Consider the following 20,191-nt stretch of genomic DNA (forward strand, 5'->3'; position numbering starts at 1 on the left):
ATTCATGGTATATCTTCAGAGCTTATTAGATAAGAAAAGTAACGAATGAAGACACCAGGATATCATTAAAATGCTATATATAGTAGAGTAGAAGTCACAGAGGCTAGAAAAAGGAGGGGAAACAGTGAGAGGGTGAACAACAGGGCATAAAAACAGAAGAAGGGAAGTAGATTTAATATTATATAGCATAATAGGGCAATTATGTCTCTAACAATCATGAATTTAAGAATAATTAAAGGAGAAGCTCTTGAAGGATTCCAACATATATTAGACTAATATATCAGGTCACAATATTTCATATATAAGTATAAATAATAATTTAAAAGGAAAAATATAGAATATATGGTTACTAACAGCTAATTTATAATTAAAAGATTTTTTGACAAAATATATGGGCTTATCATTATCATACATAGAATGAAATCACATTCACTCTCCAGTACAATCTGAAAGTGAAACAGGGGAAGATGAAGTTCAATTCTTTATGAGCCCAATACTTTCGGGAGGGTAGTTTATTTGTACATTTAATAATACAGATGCTATGGGAGTCTACTATAAGCTTCACTATACATTCATTTTCTTTAAACTCAAGGTTTGGTTTTTTTGAATCTTGGAGAATAAGAAAAAGCAGGCCTGGAAAATGTTAATAACTTAGAGGTGGGTGTATACTAAAGTTTTTATGAAGTAATTTTACAACTTTTTAAAAGGGTAAGACACAGCAGACAAATTTAGGGAAAAGGATTCTATCAACATCAAGAGAAATGATTACTAGGATGTTTTCAAACAGACTTAGTTTGGAACATTTGAAGCAATTCTTTCTGAGCTTCACATGAATTTGAAAATATTACAGGAAAAATGATCTGTTGGTCCTGGTGGCTTTGCCTTGCTTAATATGCTTACATATAGTTAGCAGAACTAGACAGAACTGATAGTAACGGATGTCTTTGAATAGAATATAAAACTAAGCAAACAGTTAACACCTTCTTAATGCATTTCTGTGTGATTTGATTAACTCTATTCATGGGTTCCATCCCCGTCTTTCAGAAAACCCACAGCTTATATTGACATTCTCCTTTTACATGATCCTCATTACTGGACTGTCCTTGTCCCAGGTGATGGATAGCTTTCTCTTTAGATTAGGTTGTTCAGAAATCTGTTGATCAAAACTTGCCTAGAGACTGCCATTGTTAGTCTCTTAGTTATAGACCAATTTATCTATCTACTGCCAATCATCTCCACTAACTGCCTTTCATCAAGAGAAGGTACCCATTCAACCACTTCAGGGATGTTCTGTGTCTGACAGTTTGGAAATGTACTGTGTCGCTACATCAATATGTATCCAGTCTTCCACATTAAAAGCAATCCATTTGTTTCTATAAGGAGCAATACAGAATGACTTTAAAAAAGCATCAATGCTAGGTAGCGCAGTGCAGCTCAGCACAGGACATAGCATATACAAGACTCTGGGTTTGATCCCCAGTAACACACAACAGCAACAATAAATTGTCAATCTTTTTTTACATTTGTTTATTTTGTGTGTGTGTGGGAACAGTACATGTGGAGGTCAAACAAAAACGTGAAAGAATTGGCTTTCTTCTCCTATCACATGGGCTCTAAGGGTCAACACAGGTAATCAGGTATGACAGTAAGTAATTTTCCTACAGTTATATTGTTAGCTCAAGAACTGATATTTTATTGTTATCCAAAATACTTTCCCAACCATTATGGTGTTATAATCAGTAATATTTTCATATTTTATTTGTTTTAAATTGAACTTCATGTAAGCAGTAGTTTAAGAATGTAGGCAAGAATGTCTATAGCACATTTACTATATCAAACTTACCAATCTAAAGTAAAACTGTTTATAATACTTACCAGGATTCCCAAAATTATTTAATTCATCTACAAATAGAATAAGAGAAAATAGATTAATTTTAAATAATCTAAGTGCCAACAGCACAAATATTATGACTAAGAGAAGCAGTTTATGAACTGTTATATTATGTTACAGTACTTCATTAGTTTAGAACTTTTCAAAGTTAAATGGAGAAGCCATACAAATAGGGAACAGGTAAGAATACTGTTTTTATATCATTCAGGACTTCTAAACTGTTTCACTCTCACTAAATTTCAAAAATCTAAATAAATAAACTCATTCATAATTTGTTCAAAGTTTAGATATTTATTTATAAATTATCTTTCAAAAAATATAAACCTTTAACTTTAAAATATCAGGAAACTTGAAGTATGTGGGTTATGGCAGAGGAGGGTTCCTGTGTATGCCAAACCTAGTTTTGCTATTAACATCTTATGTTAGTACATTACACATACCACAACTAATAAACCATTTATGTTTTCCCCCCAAGACCTATTTAAGATACCAGAAGCATTTACTGTGTCTCCTTAAGACACTCTCAGTTGTGATAGTTGTTCAGACATTCCTTGTTTTTAATGACCATTTCAGTTTTGAGCAGCAGAATGTTCCCCAATTGGGGCTTGTGTTTTCCAAGGTATGGTGTGCCTTTGGGGAAGGCAGAACAGTTTCAGAATTAACTTGTATCCTTTCATACAGGACAGATAAATAATCTGAGCACAAGTCTATGACATAACAATCATCACCAGTTTTTTTACTTATTAAATTTTATGCATACAAAAAAGAAATAAGTTGCAAGTGATTCAGGATTCATAAAGTATTTCATGAGAATATATTCTTTGGTTTATTTGCTAGAGATGAGGTCTCACTATGTAGTTCAGGCTGTCCTTGAATCTGAAATTTTCCTGCCTTAGTCTTCTCTGTGCTGGGATTACAGCTAAGACTGGTATTTTCATACTACATAAAATCAGTTTAACAGTGGTATCAACTAGTGCACACAATATGTATGGTTTTTGCTGTCTTTCATCTTACAGCATAGATCAGTTTCTAGATAGATAGGTCAGGACTTTACCCTGCCTCTTTTCAGTAAGGATGTTTCATACATTTGTAATACAGTTAGACGTTTCTGTCATATTCTACATTCCATCTTTGGTGCCTTTCTTTTGGCCTCCTAAACGACTGTTTAAAATTTGCATAGTCTCACTACACTAAACCACAGCTGAGCCTCATGTTTTCAGCCACACCCCTTGTCCCAACAATGTTCTAATGAAATACACAAAATGGAATAGGAGATATCACTTGCTCTACATTAAATTAAGATGTAAGGGAGGATACTTTTGACAGTATGTATCAACCTATCAACTATAAAATGTCTTAGTTTTTCAGGCTTTTTGAGAAAAAGAGATGGATCTGATGTTTTCCATCTAAAAATTTTGGAGTACCTCCATAGCTACATTGTCATCTCTGTGTTCTAAATAGTTATTTGAAAGTTATTGATTGTTCTTATCATTGAAAAAAACTGCATAGTGAACTGTACAATTACAGACAGAACAGAGCAGGGTAACAATCACATGCTCACTCTGAAGTCAAGCAGGAGTGCTCTTTTGTATTTATTCTTACAGGTCTCCTATGTGTTAGGAAGTTTAAAGAAACAAACACATGCAATTAAACAAAAAATGTAATTGATAAGAGAAGTTTGGTTAAGATTTCTCTACATGGCTTCCCTTCCCACAGAGGTGGGATTGGAGCTTCTTTATAGGAGAATTCTGATTCACAATTCTGTATTAGGATCAAAACAGTAATTAGTTTCATGCTATCATAGAGATGAATGACAGGAAAACCAGGAAATGTCTGATTGAACATTACTACCTTACTTCATCCAAGTAGAGCCTGAGAAAGACTATGTAATAGTTCAATGAAGCAGCAATAGAAAAAATACTTAGCTATCCACAACCCTAATTTTGTAAATCAATATGACATTACACTAAGGTGAGGTAATCTAAGTTTTGATATTTACATATTACAATTTAAGTGTAATGTTCTGGTTAGTTGAAGCAAGTTAGAAATTTATGCTAAAATGGATTTTCAGTTTTCTTTCCACAGTGAAAGAGGTATAGAAATTAATCTAAAACACTGCAGTTAGGAAAATCCTTTTCAATATTATTTTTAGAATATTTACTATTTAATAAAAATGTATCAAATGATATATCCATCCTGAAATTTTTATAGAAACTAGGTTTGCTTTTAAAGGGCACCTTAAGAAATAAAATAACCCAAACAAATATTTATAACAGTATTTTAAATATATTTTATTAGGATTAAAATTAACATTAAGAATTCCAAATATTCACTGTTTCTAATAACCTATGGAGGAGCTTTGGGCCTTATGTGTAATAGGAAATCAGCTGAAGATTGCTTTAGAAATGTCTGTCCAATAGTGTGAAGAAAATTTACACAACTTTAAGGAGTAAGACACAGTATTCTTCAATCAAAATGGTTTATTAGAGCCAGTATTTTTTCCATCACTGCACTCAGTAAGCTAGGACCCTGCACCTCTCCCCAGAGTAACCAGCATGCAGGAGACCAAAGGATTATACTACCTTCGGTGCACTCCACTGCCTCATCTGTTCTTCCTTATATTAGAGAAAACAAATTTGCAGAAATTGTAACTCATAGTTTTAGAAAGGATAGTCACTCAGTAAACAGAGATAAACATCACAGACTCATGTTGTGATAAACATCACAGACTCAATGCAACACATTCATCAATATTTCCTACTATTGAAAACATCACTATAAGTGCATTCAATGTAAACAGAACTCCAAAGTCACACAAGTCACAATAGGGAATACTAGCCAATAATTATTTTATTTTTTATTTACATGTCTCTGACTTTTTATGTTTTATTAAAAATCCTTTTCAACAAATCAGTCTCTTTCTAACTCAGAACTACAAGGAATACATATTGACACAAATATTTAAGATAAACTGTAATACTAAAAATAATAATACTAAATAAATAATACTAAAATGAGCTAAACAAAATAATTTTCATTTTTGTTTTGTTCTTTATATATAACAAAAAATTTTGTATGAATTCTCTAAAATTTACACATAAACAATTTAACTTCTTATATGTAATATATTATTAAATATTTTCTTTGCTTATGCACTCCAGGATATACAGCTTATATCTTGTGTCAGAACTCTATACTGCTTACCTATGATGATTTCTACCTTCTTACTATCTTGACTGTCTCGGTCATTATACACATGACACCAGTAAGTTCCTTCATGTTCTAGATCCACATATGGAACCTGTATCAATATCAGAACACATATTTTCTCTTCAACTTCAATTTAAAAATTGATTAAAACAAAATTCTTTAGTATTTAAAAATTTCCAAAATACAGTATTTCAAAAAATTTATACATCCTTAGATTATCTTTATTCATAAAGCTAAGTATTAACAAGCAAATGATAAAATGATTCTGATAGTGCAAAGTTTGGTGCAGTAATATTTGACATCTTATCCCGAAGCTTGGTTGAGATCTAGCCCTGATGAAAATACAAGAAACTAATTAATACTGACATAAAGAACTTGAACTAAAAGTACTGAAAATATTCCAGAGAGTAGGAGTTTAAGTGGCTCCTTTACATCTTAGTTGTACCATTAATTCTATAGATTAATCCAGCTCTCCCACCCCCCTAAAAAATCAACTGCCTACCATGTAATGCTTTTTTGTCTCATGTGTTAATGGTGATTCATTTTTGAACCACTGGTAGTGAGGCATAGGGCTTCCAACAGCAACACACTGTAAAACCAATGTGCTGCCTGGCATCAACTTTTGGGACCTTGGTTCAACGCAGATTTGCAACTTGGATTCTGAGACACCATCCACACTTCCTTAAATTAAAAGAAAAAAAATCTCTTGGTTAAACATAAAACAAAAATTTTCTACAATTTAAACAGATCTGTATCTAAGTCTATCCTTTAGTGTGGACCACTTAATGCATGGTTTTAAAGTCCACAAATGTTAAGAGATGTTCTGAAGAGAAAAGAATATTGTGGTAAACAAAAACAGTTGAGAAATTCTGGGCTAATGGGGGGATATACTCAAGAAAGAAGTGAGGGGAGAAACTAAGTTTGAATTATAGCTGCCACATGTAAAGGGACAGGACCATGAACATCAGCAAGTTCAAGCTCAGCATCAGGCACAAGAATGAGAAGGGTCCATGTCATCTTAAGGGATTGACACAAAAAATGACAATCAAACCATGTGGAGTTAACTCTTAATGACAGTTATATTCTGAAGTTATTTTTAAATAAACATTTAAATAGAATAAGATGACCCACTAACCAATATGCAACTTCACTTATCACATACCCTGGAAGCTTTCTGTTACTTCTGTGACATCACAGACATCTAGCTGTGACCACTGGCTAAATTCAAAGGTGGAACTGTTGTTAACTCGGCAGACATAAAAGCCTGCATCTTTTACTTGCACTGTGTTAAAAATAAGTTCTGATGAATTTCCATATGGGATCTGCAAAAGAATTCATAAGAGAGCATAAGTGAAGGATTCATCAAAATTCCAGCTTACAATACATGCTGTGTAAAATCTGGTTTCATTATGGACCTGTGAAAAGTATGTTTCTTTTTTTCTCCAAGTTCTAAAATGTGCTAGTTACAAAGTAAAAAGTTAAGATTTTGAGGACTGGAGTATTAAAAATCCAGTCTTTAATAAATCTATTTAACAGGGAGGTTGGCTGTCCTCCAGATCTTGTAGGAGCTCACTAGTAGGAACCCATCTGTTTGGTCATTAAAACAGTACACTTACACTTATTTATACAACTGCCACTGCCACTTTGTAAGTAGCATACAATGCAGTAAACACCACAGTGGCATGAAAGAAACAAACTGGTTATTATTTGCATTTCTGCTCAAACAGCTATGAATATGTGGATAAACTATTTTATCTTGGGACTTCACTTTCTCATCTACGAAACACTGTAACAAGACAGGCTGCTTAACAAAACCACATCCAGCATCTTTCAGGTTTTGGGCTTTGTGGAAGCAGAGAAGTGAGAGGAAGCAATGGCTATAGCAGGTTTCATTTACTTTGGTCAGAACTTGAGGCAATAGTTAGTGTTCTCTTCATGCAGTGTTCTCTCAGAGCAGAATAAATCTATCATAAATTCTCTCAGTTTTATGGTCATAAAGAAGACTTTCATGACTACCTGAACAAACAACACAAAACTTCCCTAGCCTACCCTTGTTCTTCTAGAACCATTTTTTGAGTATGTAATTTTTGAGCATGTTTGTTTGTTCTGAGACAGAGCCTTACAAGTAGTCCTGCCACCCTTGAACTCATAAACATCTACGTGCCTCTCTGTTCCTAACTACTGGGATCAAAGGCGTGAGCCAATCATCTAGAATCTCTTGTCTTTTATGAAGAAACACACTTGATTCCTCTCATGGTTTCTCATAAGTTAGATATATAAGCCTCTAACTTTACCAATTTGACAAACTGCTTACTTTGTAGGTTTCTCTATGCATATAAATAGTTTTTCAAAATATTTTACACTTATTTATTGTATGTGAGTATGTGCACACATGCACATGCATCACAAATCATGTATGATGGTCAGAGGACAACTTTTGATTACGTGGGGCCTAGGGCTGAAACTCAGATCATCAGTCTTGTCAGCAAGAGCCTTTTCCTGATGAGCCATCTTGTAGACCCATGTTTTCCTTCTGCTAATCTATTTATTTATTTATCTATTTATTTACCAAGACAAGGTCTCTCTACATAACTCTGGCTATCCTGGAATTCACTATGTAGACCAGGGTGGATCACATGGAAAACAACGTGTCAGAGATGGAAGATTTGTATCACTCAGTAAAGGTCAATAATAGACTTAAATAATAAATGCCCGTTCAGGCATAAAAGGCCTACAAAATACAAATAGAGAAGACCAGAAAAGAAAATTTCCATGACATAATTATAGTTAAAAATACTAAAAACACACACTAAAGAAAGGTTATTGAAAGCTGCAAGTTAGAAGGGTCAGTCACTTATAAAGGCAGGCCCATAAAAATAATAGTTAGGATTGTTCAATAAAAACTTTTATAGCCAGAAGTACCTGGAAAGTTCTGAAAGACCTCAACTGCCAACTCAGACTATTATACCCAATACAACTATCTATTAAAATTGTAAGGAAACTAAAACTTTTTACAATAATAACAGATAAAAGGAATTTATGACCATCAAGCCAGTTCTACAAAGGGTATTAGAAGGCATACTCTGGATTTAAGAGAAGGATAAACATAGTCAAGGAAACACAGTGAATAAACACTACCAAGCAAACACAAAGATGGGTAATAGATAGGGAAAAGAGGGGTGGTGGAAGGCCTAAGCAAAATGAAGGATGCATGAAAATTAATATGGAAATGGATGATCTTCCAATCTCCCCTACTGGCAACACAGCTTTTTTCCACATTTGGAAGGGAGGGGACATTGGCATTTTCATTTAATTATAATATGTCTTCTAGGAGTGACTTTACCCACCCATATTAATGAAATAGTCAGGTATGGTGGCTCACACTCTAATCCCACCACTCAGGAAGCGAAGCAGCAGTATTACCACAAATTCAAGACCTGTCTGGGTTCTATAGTGAGTTCCAGGCCAGTTTGGGCTACAGCATAAGATCTTGCTTCCAACGAACCAACCAACCAACCAAACAACCAAAGTGGAATTAAACGACATTTAAAAATTACCTCCTTATTCATTTTGAACCATTGATATTGTACAAAAGGATGTCCAGTTGCTCGGCAACACAGTTTTACAAACTGTCCAGCTAAAACTGCCTTTGATTCTGGGTTTACAGTGATCTTTAGTCCTAAAACAACAACAACAAAAGGTAAAGTCACAAAAGAGGATTTTTCTTGCTTAAACAACAAAGAAAAAATCATCTTAGTCATAAATCAGGTATTTATTTCTCCTTCTCTATCAGTATGCATTCTTCAGCTGAAAAGTTTGTAAAACCACAAGAAAAAAAATCTGCAGAAGACTTTGATACGTTCTATTTCTCCATGGTTTGGAAGGGAAATTATTTGCCACATTTCCCAAATTTTTAGAAATACTTTTCCCCCAAACTCTAATATTTCTGAGATCAGGATGCACCTTTTAAGACACCTTCTAGGCAGACATCACAGTCCAATTCTCAATGCCAGCACATACAAATACCTGGTCATCAATGTTTACATGGCCAGCACTTCAACTGAGTTAGTTGCACAAGTAATGTGTGGGTTAGTTTTTCTCAACTTGACACAAACTAGAGACACCTGAGAAGCTGACCTGGTGCATAACTAGAAGCTTCACCCCTACTGACTAATGTTTATGGTACTGGAAGTACTCTGCACACTACTGAAGGAGAAAGGCAGTCTTCAACATCTACTAGCTACAAACAGTGCAACATACAACAGTGATCTACCTGCAAGATATAATGGTGCAATAGTGGCACAAATGTCATGGGAGTAACCAACCACTTTTGATTGGATTTAAGGCCCACTCCACAACATGGAACCCATAACTGACACTGCTAAAACGATCAGGAACCCGAGACTAGATAAGTCATGGGCCAAGGGGGAAACCTACTACTATTATTCTGCAAAAAGAACAGCAATAAAATGGTTCCTAGTGACATACTGCTATATCCATAGATCAGAATATTGTTCAACCCTCATCAGAGAAGCTTCTTGTAGTAGATGAAAATTAACACAAAAACCCACAAGTAGACAATATGCAGAGTGGCAGACTTTGGAGCACTCAGTATTAAATGAGATATCTTTACAAAGTCCTTCCCCTCAAGGCCCAGGGATCTATGCAAAAGAGTAGGTGGAAAGACTATAAGAGTCAGGGGTGGTAGATGGTTCCAAGGAAACAGTGTCTTCTAGATACAGGAGGGCTGTGTACATATGAACTCAAAGACACTATGACAGCACATGCAAGACCTACACAAATTGAAGCCCTTTATAATTCACATAGCAGAAGCACAGAGTACCACTCCTAACCAAGAAGCTATTTGTAATTGATGCCTGCTGGAAAAGAGAAAATCAGTTTTCTTTCCTTTTTTCTTTTTTTTTTCTGTTTTGGTTCTTTCGAGACAGGGTTTCTCTGTGTAGCTTTGGAGCCTATCCTGGCACTCACTCTGGAGACCAGGCTGGCCTCGAACTTACAGAGATCCGCCTGCCTCTGCCTCCCGAGTGCTGGGATTAAAGGCATGCGCCACCAACGCCTGGCTTGAAAATCAGCTTTCTACAATGGAGTGTAATATATATATATATGGAATATCAACTACCCTCCAGGGCAGGCCCCATGTCCAGGAGTAGTTGGCCAGGCTTGTGTATGAGTGTGTGTGTGGGGGGACTTTTTGTTTCATTTTTTGGGTCTTATTTGTTGTTTGTTTTGAGTTTTGCTTCTCATTTTGTGGTTTATTATTGGAAAGAAAGAAAACTTGGGAATTGCATGGATAGCTCCAGAGGTAAGTAGGACCTGGGAGGAGTTGGAGGAGGGGAAAATATGATCAAAATATATAATAATTTTTAAAAATCTGTTTAAATTATTATTATGTGTATGTAAATGTGATGCATGTGAGTATGGTGAGTATACATATATGCTAGCAGGTGTATGCATCTGTGATGAACACCAGGGACATCAAAACTAGAAGCAGTTTAACAAATAATTCGAGGAAGACCAGCTCTAGAGCAAAGTAGTCAACCCAGGTGTTGTGGAAAAGTCCCATGAGAAATCTAGCAGAAGGGGAAGAACTCATTCCTAGGGCCTCCTTTAGAAACTGTATTAGGTGCAAGAACTTAAGAGCACATGTTTCAGGATGAAATTGAACTTATCTTCAACTTCATGCTAATGGCCACTGGAAGTGACTTCTTTCTCTGCTTTAGCTACTTGTAGTTTTCAGAAAAAAATCAAAAGGACTCCCAGTTAGCTTCATAAAAGACAGGAACCTCTCTATACTACAGTTATCTATCTCTTAAGAGCTGTCTCTGTCTACAGATCCGTAACAATTGGAATGGAATATGGCAAAATCAGATGAAAGTTCTTCCTTGAGTCAAAATGAATATAGTTTTCCCTTCTTGCATTTGGGCCTGAAAGGTCTGTTAAAATGCCATAGCATCTTCTATAGAACACATCTTACTCTAATCACACCTCTCTGCAAGGACTGTCAGAGAAAAACATGGCTTTCTGTGGAATAAGAACTAATGCTTCATGGAAATAGAGTTAAGTACAAAACAGAAAACACTAGCACACTCTGCATCTTCACTAAGGTTTAAGAATGCAATGTACTAAAAAGGAAAACTGGAGATCAGATATACTTACTTTTTAAAAAATGATTTATTTATTTACAATGTATACAGTGTTTTGCCTGCATGTGTCCCTGCGGGCCAGAAAAGGGTATCAGATCTCATTACAGATGGTTGTGAGCCACCATGTGATTGCTGGGAACTGAACATAGAGCAGCTAGTGCTCTTAACCTCTGAGCCATCTCTCCAGCCCAGATAAACTTTTATATAACTCTCTTTTTTTCTTTTTTCTTTTCTTTTCTTTTTTTTTTTTTTTTTTTTGAGGCAAGGTCTCACTATGTAGCTCCAGCTGTCCTAGAACTCACTATGTAGACCAGGCTGGCTCTGAACTCAAGAATCCACCTGCCTCAATCTCCCAAATTCTGAGATAAACTGTTAATTATATCTATTACCCAGAAAGGTTTAAATTCTCAGAGGGCTTTGGTGTTCTGTAAAGCATGAGCAATTAGTAGCTAATACTGTTTGGTAGGCTGGTGGATTTCAGTCCTTACAACTGCTGGGCATCTATTGTTCGAAGCACTAAGTACATAAAATTTTTAAACGCTTCTTTAGGACATACATTATTTAGAGATGGGTACTAATTGCATGTGGCATCTACATTAGCAGTTCACTGTTCTAGCCCATAGATCCTAGTTTAAGAAGCCAAGCATTCAATACAGTACACCTCCAAAGGAGGCATGAAAGGGTGTAAGAGGATGGCTGGAAAACCATATTTTCTCCCTCGTAATCTAGGACCCTTTGCATTTGTAGTCAACAGTCTGGTTACATCTCCAGGGTCTGTTGCCTTTTACTTATCCAACAAGTCTATTTTTGTTTGGTGATCCATGTGGTTCCTGGAAAGCTGACTCAGCTTAACTCCATTCTTGGCTTTAAGCCAGGCATATCAACACATTCCATGTCCTTGGCTACAGTGACAGGCAACTGAACAAAACTAGTTAACTAGAATAAACCTGCTTTTTGCTTAGCATTCTGGGACAAAGATAAATGAGTCTAAGAACACCCAGCACACATCCTGGGCTAGGCAAGTGTCAGTTTTAGAAGGAAGTCAATGCCAAGAAAGAAGTGGAAAAACATTACATTTAGGGCTCTTCTCTGCCTCTTAGGAAGTCTTATCTACTTTTGGGTGTTTCAGGTAGAAATAATATTTTACCTTCATCAATTTGAGTTTGAGTTTCTGGTGGATGTAATTGACTATTTATCACTATATCTTTTGTTCCTAATTTCTCATATTAAAAATATATCATAGGGCTGGAGAGATGGCTCAGTGGTTAAGAGTATACTCTTACAGAGGACATAGGTTCAACTCCCAGCACTCACCATCAAGTAGTTCACAAGTATCTATAACTTCAGTTCCAGGGGATCCTATGCTCTCTGGCCTCTAAGAGTACCTGCACAAATGTGGTGAATATAAACTTATGCAGGTATGAACACACATACATAAATATTTTTAAAATGTATTTGGTTATATAAAGAAACATTAACATACCAAAATTATATAAAACAGAGAGCATCAAATACATAGTTTACAGCCCTTCCAGGCTTGACTGAATTATTTGCTCCTAGTGGGACACACGGCCAAATGGAATCCTGGAAAGGAGGCTTGCACAGCTGCTGCCACTAGCAATTGTTGTTTATCTGAAACAGGATCTGACTATGTAGTTCAGGCTGGCCTGGAACTCTTGAGCTTCTTTCTAGCCTCTAGAGTACTGGGAATTCAGACATGGACTACCACAGCTGGCCCATCAAGCAACTTGGATGAAATGTCCTCCCTCTCTGCTATCACTGTAGTTGATCAACTCTACCAATAGCTACATGAAGGTCCAATCGTTTTCTATTTATTTAAGTAGCCATCTCTCCAGCCTGTTTCCTATTTGTTTTGTTTTTAATTTTGTATTTTACTTTTATTTATGTGTTTGTGTCTCTGTGTACATGCAGGTGAGTGTAGGTGATGTCAGAGATCAAAAGAAAACATTGGATCCCTTGGAGCTGGTATTACATGCAGTTGTGAGTTGTCTGATGTGGGTGCAGGGAACCATGCTTGAGTCCTATGGAAGAATAGCAAGTTCTCTTAACTAATGAGCAATCTTTCCAGCCCCATTTCCTATTCTTCACATGACTTTGCATATGAAAAGCTTCACTCAATACAGGTATAAAAAGAAAAATTCATATGACTAATGTTTCACAAGTACTGCAACGGCAAAACACAGTGAATATCTGATCTACTACTTTACCCCATCTGTGTATCACATATGTACACTGTGTTTTGGGCTACTATTTCAGTGTATGTTATAGAAATCTGACATGCAAATACTTTAGCATGCATCTTCTTAGAATATGGGCATCTTCTACTGAATTACAATATTATAGCATAAGTCTCTAATATCAATTATGTGGATTACATTCAAATTTTTAAAACAATTGCTTAAAAATGTCTTGTATAGCTAGCTTCTTGAACTATAATCTAATACTTTTGATGTCTTCTTTGATCTCAAAATGGGGAAAGGGAGAATGAGGCTCTATGCATTTGTATTTTCCAAAAATACTGAACACAATTTATCTGGTCAAAAGATGTATTTCTCTCCAAATCCAACTCCATGAATTTCTTTAGAACATTTCTGAAGAAAAACAAAACAAAACAACAAAAAAAAATCCCCACCTACCTGGGGGGTTGAGGAGCTGAAGAACCTCAGTGTGTTCCAAAGCCTGTAGGAAGTCGTTCAGTTCTGTGACTGTACATCCCTTTTCACCCATTAGTTTCAATAAACACAAACTTGGGCTTCCTTCTGGCTCCAATACCTTAAGAGAACACTGCTCCAGGTCCAGGCAACTGAAACAACACATTTAATTCATGATATGCCTAATATGTAGCTAGGTCATTACAGGTGCTGTACAGAAGAAAACCTTGGGTGGTAGGAAACTCATTACATTATGAAAACTAGGTCCATTCCCTCCTCTTTCCCCTCCTCTAGCACTCCTCCTTCTGCAGTCTCTTCTCCCCTCTAGCTCCTTTACTTAACTCTAAAGGGTGTGAGAGACATTTAGTCTTGATGCTAACCAAACTTTTATCCTTAAATTGAAGAGAGGAAAAGACCAGAAAATTTCTCTACCCTATTTATTTATTTATTTATTTATTTATTTATTTATTTATTTAACCAACCAATCAATCAATCACACACTTAGACAGGGTCTTACTATGTGCTCTGGCTGGCCTGGAACTTGCTATAAAAACCAGCTGATCTGGAATTGAGATAGTTATACCTGTCTTTGCCTCAGAAATGCTGATTGCTAAGGCACCACACCAGACCTCTTTACTCTTTCGTCTTCTTCTTCTTCTTCTTTTTTTTTTTTTGTGTGTGTTTTACAAAGAAAATATCAAAGACTCTATGGATAACAGTTGCTGTCAAGATCAAGACACAAAAGGTTTGAGAAGCTATAGATGATAATCACTATTGGATTCAACCTCCCTTGGTTATTTTAGACAGCATTTTTGATACATGTCCAGCTGAATCTTTAGTATGATATGTGTTCAGGTAACAGAGTTACAGTTGCCTTAACTCTTTAGAGATGAAGTAGAATATGACCCAAAATGAAGGAACTAACTAGTTGGCAAGATGCTGCTATCATCTGAGAGGAATATGTCCCTCACCCCATGAGGCCAAAATACTTTAAATCATAGCATGAACAGATATAAACAGAGTGAGAAGTATTAAGAGCAGAGAAGCTAATGTCTCAAAAATGATACTGGATAGATAATCAATGTTATAAAGTTAGCAACTGGAAAAGGCATTAAGAAAAAGAAGCCCTTGTCAAAGATCATATATTAGAAATAAATTACTAAGTTTTCAAATGAATAGGAGATTCATAAATTCATGAGTGCAGTATACAAAATACACTTCATGATTCAGAAGTTTGCCAGACACTGAGATATGATATTACATCAGATATAACCAAGGGATGTTTTAACTGGGATAGGAAAAACAAAAGTTCAATAGGCAGAGTTTTTCTTCCTAACAAAGAACAAAGATCAAACTGAAGTTAAATATTTCTGTTCCAGAACAAGGTATAAAGATAAAAGTAAGATTTTGTATATCTTTTGGTTTTACTGATTTTCTGCATGGGCATTCACCGGCTTTTGGCTTAGGTGATGTGTATACATACCCAACTTTTATCTTTCCTTTTTTAGTTATGTTCTTGTAACAGTGTACTTTGATGTGGCTTCTATAAATTTGAACTTGGTAAAGAAATTCTTTATCGCTGAAGCAGGAGAACTCTGCTTTTAAAAATTATTTTTAGGTGCTAGAGAAATGGCTCAGTGGTAAAGAGAACTCACTGCTTCTCTAGAGATCTGAGTTTAGTTCTTAGCACACATATCAATCACATGGCTCACAACCATGTCTAGAGACATTATTTTCACTTTGGAACAGAAAAGCAACTAGATGGTATATTAAGCAGAAGAACAAGCCAAACTTAAGGTCTTTATTTTATTGTTTTAGGCTCAGGGTGGCCTCAGGCTTATAAATGCCTTCTACTCAGCCTCCCTAATGCTAGAACGACACATTGCACTTAACAAACCTCAGTGATCTTTCCTTTGAGACAGGGTTTATGTATCCTAGGCTTGCCTCACACTCCCTATATAAAGGACCTTTAACTTCTAATTCTCTTGCCTTTTCCTTCCAGATGTTAGAACACAGGCATTTGCTAAAATGTTTGGATTATATGGTGCTGGGATGGAACCTAGATACACTAGGCAAACATTCTACCAACAGAATTACAGACCCAACTTGCTTTAATATTTTGAAAGAAGCATTCTTATGTTGTGTTAGAACAGGTTGGAAGGGGAAAGTAAAAGAGAGAGAAATCAAGCAAAAACTATAAGAAACTGGGTGAGATATGTAAGCTTAGCCTAGTATGGCAGTGATGCTGAATTTTAAATATATATTGAACATATAACAGCCAGGATTTACTGACAAAAATGTATGTATATAAGTAAAGTCAGGAATGACTGGAATTTCTAGTCTGAACAAATGGAGAGATGTAATAGTCACTCAGATACAGAGAAATAAGGGCAAGAGGTTTACAGGGGAGAACACATTAAGTTTTGGACATGTTACATTTAAGATACCTACTAGTTATTTAAGAGGAGATAGCAATAGCAACCTACAGACATATATCTGGGAAAAGCAGATATATTGGCTGTAATCAGCTTGACTGTATTTAAAACCACAAGTAAAGGATAATACCAGGAGATTAGGAAGAAAAGCATCGAGAGATAAAAACATGAGTTCTAGAGCACTTCAAATTCAGACTGACAAGACAGATGATGAGGGACATCTGCATTAATCTTTTTAAGACACATTTTCATTTTTATCATAATCTGCTTGAGGGTAAGATTTCTGCAGCTAAGGAGCATCTTCTACATTGCAGACAAGCAGCAACAGATATTTTCCTCTTGGTTCCATCCTTCCCTGCCCCCTACCAGCCCGCCAATCTACTCCCTACTTGCTCCCCAAGGATGGTGAGGCATTCCATGGAGGATTATCAAAGTCTGTCACATCATTTGAGGGGAGGGCCTAGGCCCTCCTCCGTGTATCTGGGCTCAGAGCCCTACTTTCAAGTACTCTGCTTCGACAATTTAGGTATTTTAAAGCATTCTGAAAGTTCTGCCAATCCTTGGAGTTCAGCAGTGCCACTTACCACCAATCAACATATGCTGGCATACTAACAATATGTCTAAAGTCGCAACAAGACATCTGATATAGTGGCACATGCCTTTAATCCCAAAACCTGAGAGGCAGAGGAAGATCTCTTTGTGTTCAAGGCTAGTTCAGTCTACATAGCAAGTTCCAGGGCTACAGCGATCCTTCCTTAAAGTGTCTGATGTTTTATCAGTTAGAACAGAATCAGGGTTTGAATGCAGGGCATTCCTACAGGTCTCTAGTTATAGCAAACTAGACCACATGCAAAGATTCAACCTAACTCATCAATAATCACCTGAAAACATTTCTGATATTCCTAATCTCTGGAGACAGCTCTGAATGGACTCTGCCTGTGATTTATATTATTAAATTCTCATGCAACCTAAATAAAAAATGTAAAGAGTGTGGGGGAAAAATGTAAAGAGTGAGGCTGAGCATGGTGGCACTCAGAAGGCAGAGGCAGGAGGATCATGACAAGTTTGAGGCCAGTCTGACCTACGTAATAAGACATCATCTTAAACCAAACCAAACCAACAAAAAAGAACAAAGAAAATTAAATGGAAAAGGCAAAATGTGAGATTAGGGCTGTGAATCCAATGATGAGAAAAGCACTTCACATTTTCCCATGACTTGTTATACACCATGGACCAGACACTCACACTGCAATCAAAGGAAATGCCTTTATGTCCTTTTACCATTAGATGCTCTTTTATCACTGCATGAAGTCACTTTTTGTAAGACAGTCTTAATTATGTAGCACTAGCTGGCCCAGAATTCAGTGATCCACCTGCCTTTGCTTCCTGAGAGCTGGGATTAAAGGTGTGCACCACCATACCTGGGTTTCAGTATTAACTTTTAATAGCAATCAGTTCTTCTGATGTCATCAGTGTGAGTTTACCACTTCCAGATTCTCCAATCCTCTCCACCCCAATCAACCTACATAGAGCTATCTAACCACCATCTTGGAAGACTCATTAAACTTACCTGACTCTTATTGGAATCAACCTTGAATTCTAAGATTCTAAACATGAACAGTAAGTAACTGGCTTTCTCTCTATACAAACTCCTTGTAAAGTGACTTCCAACTTTTCCCTAAATCCCCCCAAAACAATGACTAACACCAATAAGAAGTTTACTTAGCAGTATTTTACTCAAGGCTTGGGAAGGAAAACTTAACATCCAGGATTAAGTACCCAGTCCTTTTATAGTTCAATAGCCATGTGTCTTTTACACTGACCTTGGTGTCTTCCTCATTACCATTAGGCTCTCTCCAGGAAGCCTATAGCCTTCCTTAACTGGATTCAGTTAAAACTATAACACCCTGTAGGTCTGCCCCCAAAGAAAACAATTTCTTCTGTTATATAAGTCTAGAAATTGAGAAATTTACGACGCTTGAGTGATATTTTGGAACTTCTTTGTATATTCCCAAAGCCCAGTGTATTTTTATCCTAGGACAGAATGCATGTCCTCTGTCTGCTCTGCTTTGCTAGTTCATTTTTGGTATATCTTTTTCTTTGACAGGGCCTCGTATACCTGATGTTGGTCTTGAACTTCTTGATCCTCTTCCCTCTGTCTTCCAAGTACTATGATTATAGGTATGTGTCACCAGGTCCAGTTTAATTTGCCACTATCTGATTTTTTTTTTCTTTTTTAAAATCAGGCAACATGGGCCTCTTCTACTTTAGCAACAATCCCTTACCAACATTACTCTTTGCCTCAATCCTAAACTCTGAAGCTCAGGATTGTTGGGAAGGTTAAGGTGAATAATGCATGTAAATAGTACACTGGAATATACTATGTGTTCAATAAATTACATTATTTACATCCAACCTAGCATTTCATATGTTACTGTGAATGTTACCCAAAAAAAGCAGTCTATTAGAACTTCCAGCTAATAAGAAGCACTCAATAAATACAATTTTGAATGAAGGACTCCCCTCCTAAGCTTATAAAGATGTACACAAATAATTATAGTAAAAAAGTCAAATTTAGTTATTTGACAAGAAACTGGAGGAATTAAGACAGGCTGAAATCTTGGCAAGGGTATAAAGCAGTGGTTCAAAGTTCCATTTGGGAACCCCTAGTGCAGCTCCTGAGACCACTTTCAGGTAGCTCACAACGTTAAAGCTTTTTTTTTTTTTTCTTACTAGTACTAAGTTACTATTTTCTATTTATTCTTAAAGGTGTATAAACAAGTTTCTAAGTTCTGATATTTATGATACTGCAACCGAATGATTCGAATATAAAAAGAAGAATCTAGCTCTCCAATTAAACTAAGGCACCATAAAGATGTTCAAAGCACTCAGAAGTGTGAGGTAAGAAGAACGCTACAAGATCTGGACTAGACTGGTTGATATGGTGTTGCAGGACTCCTCAGGCTACAGTGAGATCCTGTCTCAAAAACCAAGAAGAAGAAAAGATTTCAAGATAAATATGATGGTGTTAGCTAGAAATCCCAGCTTTTGGGGGGGACTGAAACTGGACAGAGACATCCGAGGACAGGTTAAGCCACATAGCAAGAGCTTGTTTAAAAAAAATAAAAACCAACCAATCCCCCCACTCCCCCAAAGCAACAGATTTAAAAAATGTTAACCGATGCTCTATTTGGTTTTGGACAAACTTTTTCTGAAGGGGAAAAACAAAAAACAAAAAACAAACAAACAAAAAACCCGACATCATTTCAGCTACCATGTAAGAATTACTTAAGACCAATATTTTAAGAGTTACTGGTTTTACATTCAATTAGTAAACATCCATACACACCTGCAAAAGATATAGAACCCCACACAAGCTATTTGTAGTCTTCTACAACTCTGAGGATCGAGGAATTATTGAGTGCAAACTTTAAGAATCACTGACTGTGGTCCCTTTTCTCAGCAGGAAAGTAGTTTAATTTCTTAGAGTCTAATCTACGCGGTGAAGTCAGGAGAAGGTTTGGTGAGCTCGTTGGACTGAAGACGATGGTGCATTTGGTCAGGTCTTTTCCCTCCTTCCAAGTTCTCCCTACCATGTCACCTGCACGCTACCCGATCGTCCCTCCAGCTTGCCCTTTGTATTCCGAGGGCTGTGTCCACACCCCTGTTTTGCTTTAAAACCCACTGGATTACGACCCTGCAGACAAACTTTCCTCCTCTTCACACAACCCGGGTCAATTTCCAGCGATCGCTTACCAGCTCAGGGGCCGCCTGGCCATTAGGGTCCAGTCCCTTCCCGATCTCCGGGCCCTTGTCGGT

The 20,191-nt window shown here is 36.5% G+C and overlaps 1 protein-coding gene across 2 annotated transcripts in view; it reads right to left on the reverse strand.

Moving 5' to 3' along the window:
• Positions 1 to 20,191, reverse strand: part of Malt1 (MALT1 paracaspase) — a 44,539-nt gene that overhangs the window by 23,842 nt on the left and 506 nt on the right. Inside the window, exons 2-8 of one of the 2 annotated variants that reach the window (XM_027402739.2) lie at positions 13,923 to 14,089; positions 8,659 to 8,780; positions 6,264 to 6,423; positions 5,604 to 5,782; positions 5,096 to 5,192; positions 4,474 to 4,506; positions 1,876 to 1,902 (exon numbers count right to left, since the gene is read on the reverse strand). In XM_027402739.2, the coding sequence (XP_027258540.1) occupies positions 1,876 to 1,902; positions 4,474 to 4,506; positions 5,096 to 5,192; positions 5,604 to 5,782; positions 6,264 to 6,423; positions 8,659 to 8,780; positions 13,923 to 14,089 (785 nt within the window). The remainder of the gene's footprint in view (positions 1 to 1,875; positions 1,903 to 4,473; positions 4,507 to 5,095; positions 5,193 to 5,603; positions 5,783 to 6,263; positions 6,424 to 8,658; positions 8,781 to 13,922; positions 14,090 to 20,191) is intronic. The other variant, XM_027402740.2, reaches the window with a different exon arrangement.

This window comes from Cricetulus griseus, chromosome 2 (genome assembly GCF_003668045.3).
Source record: "Cricetulus griseus strain 17A/GY chromosome 2, alternate assembly CriGri-PICRH-1.0, whole genome shotgun sequence".
NCBI lineage: Eukaryota > Metazoa > Chordata > Mammalia > Rodentia > Cricetidae > Cricetulus > Cricetulus griseus.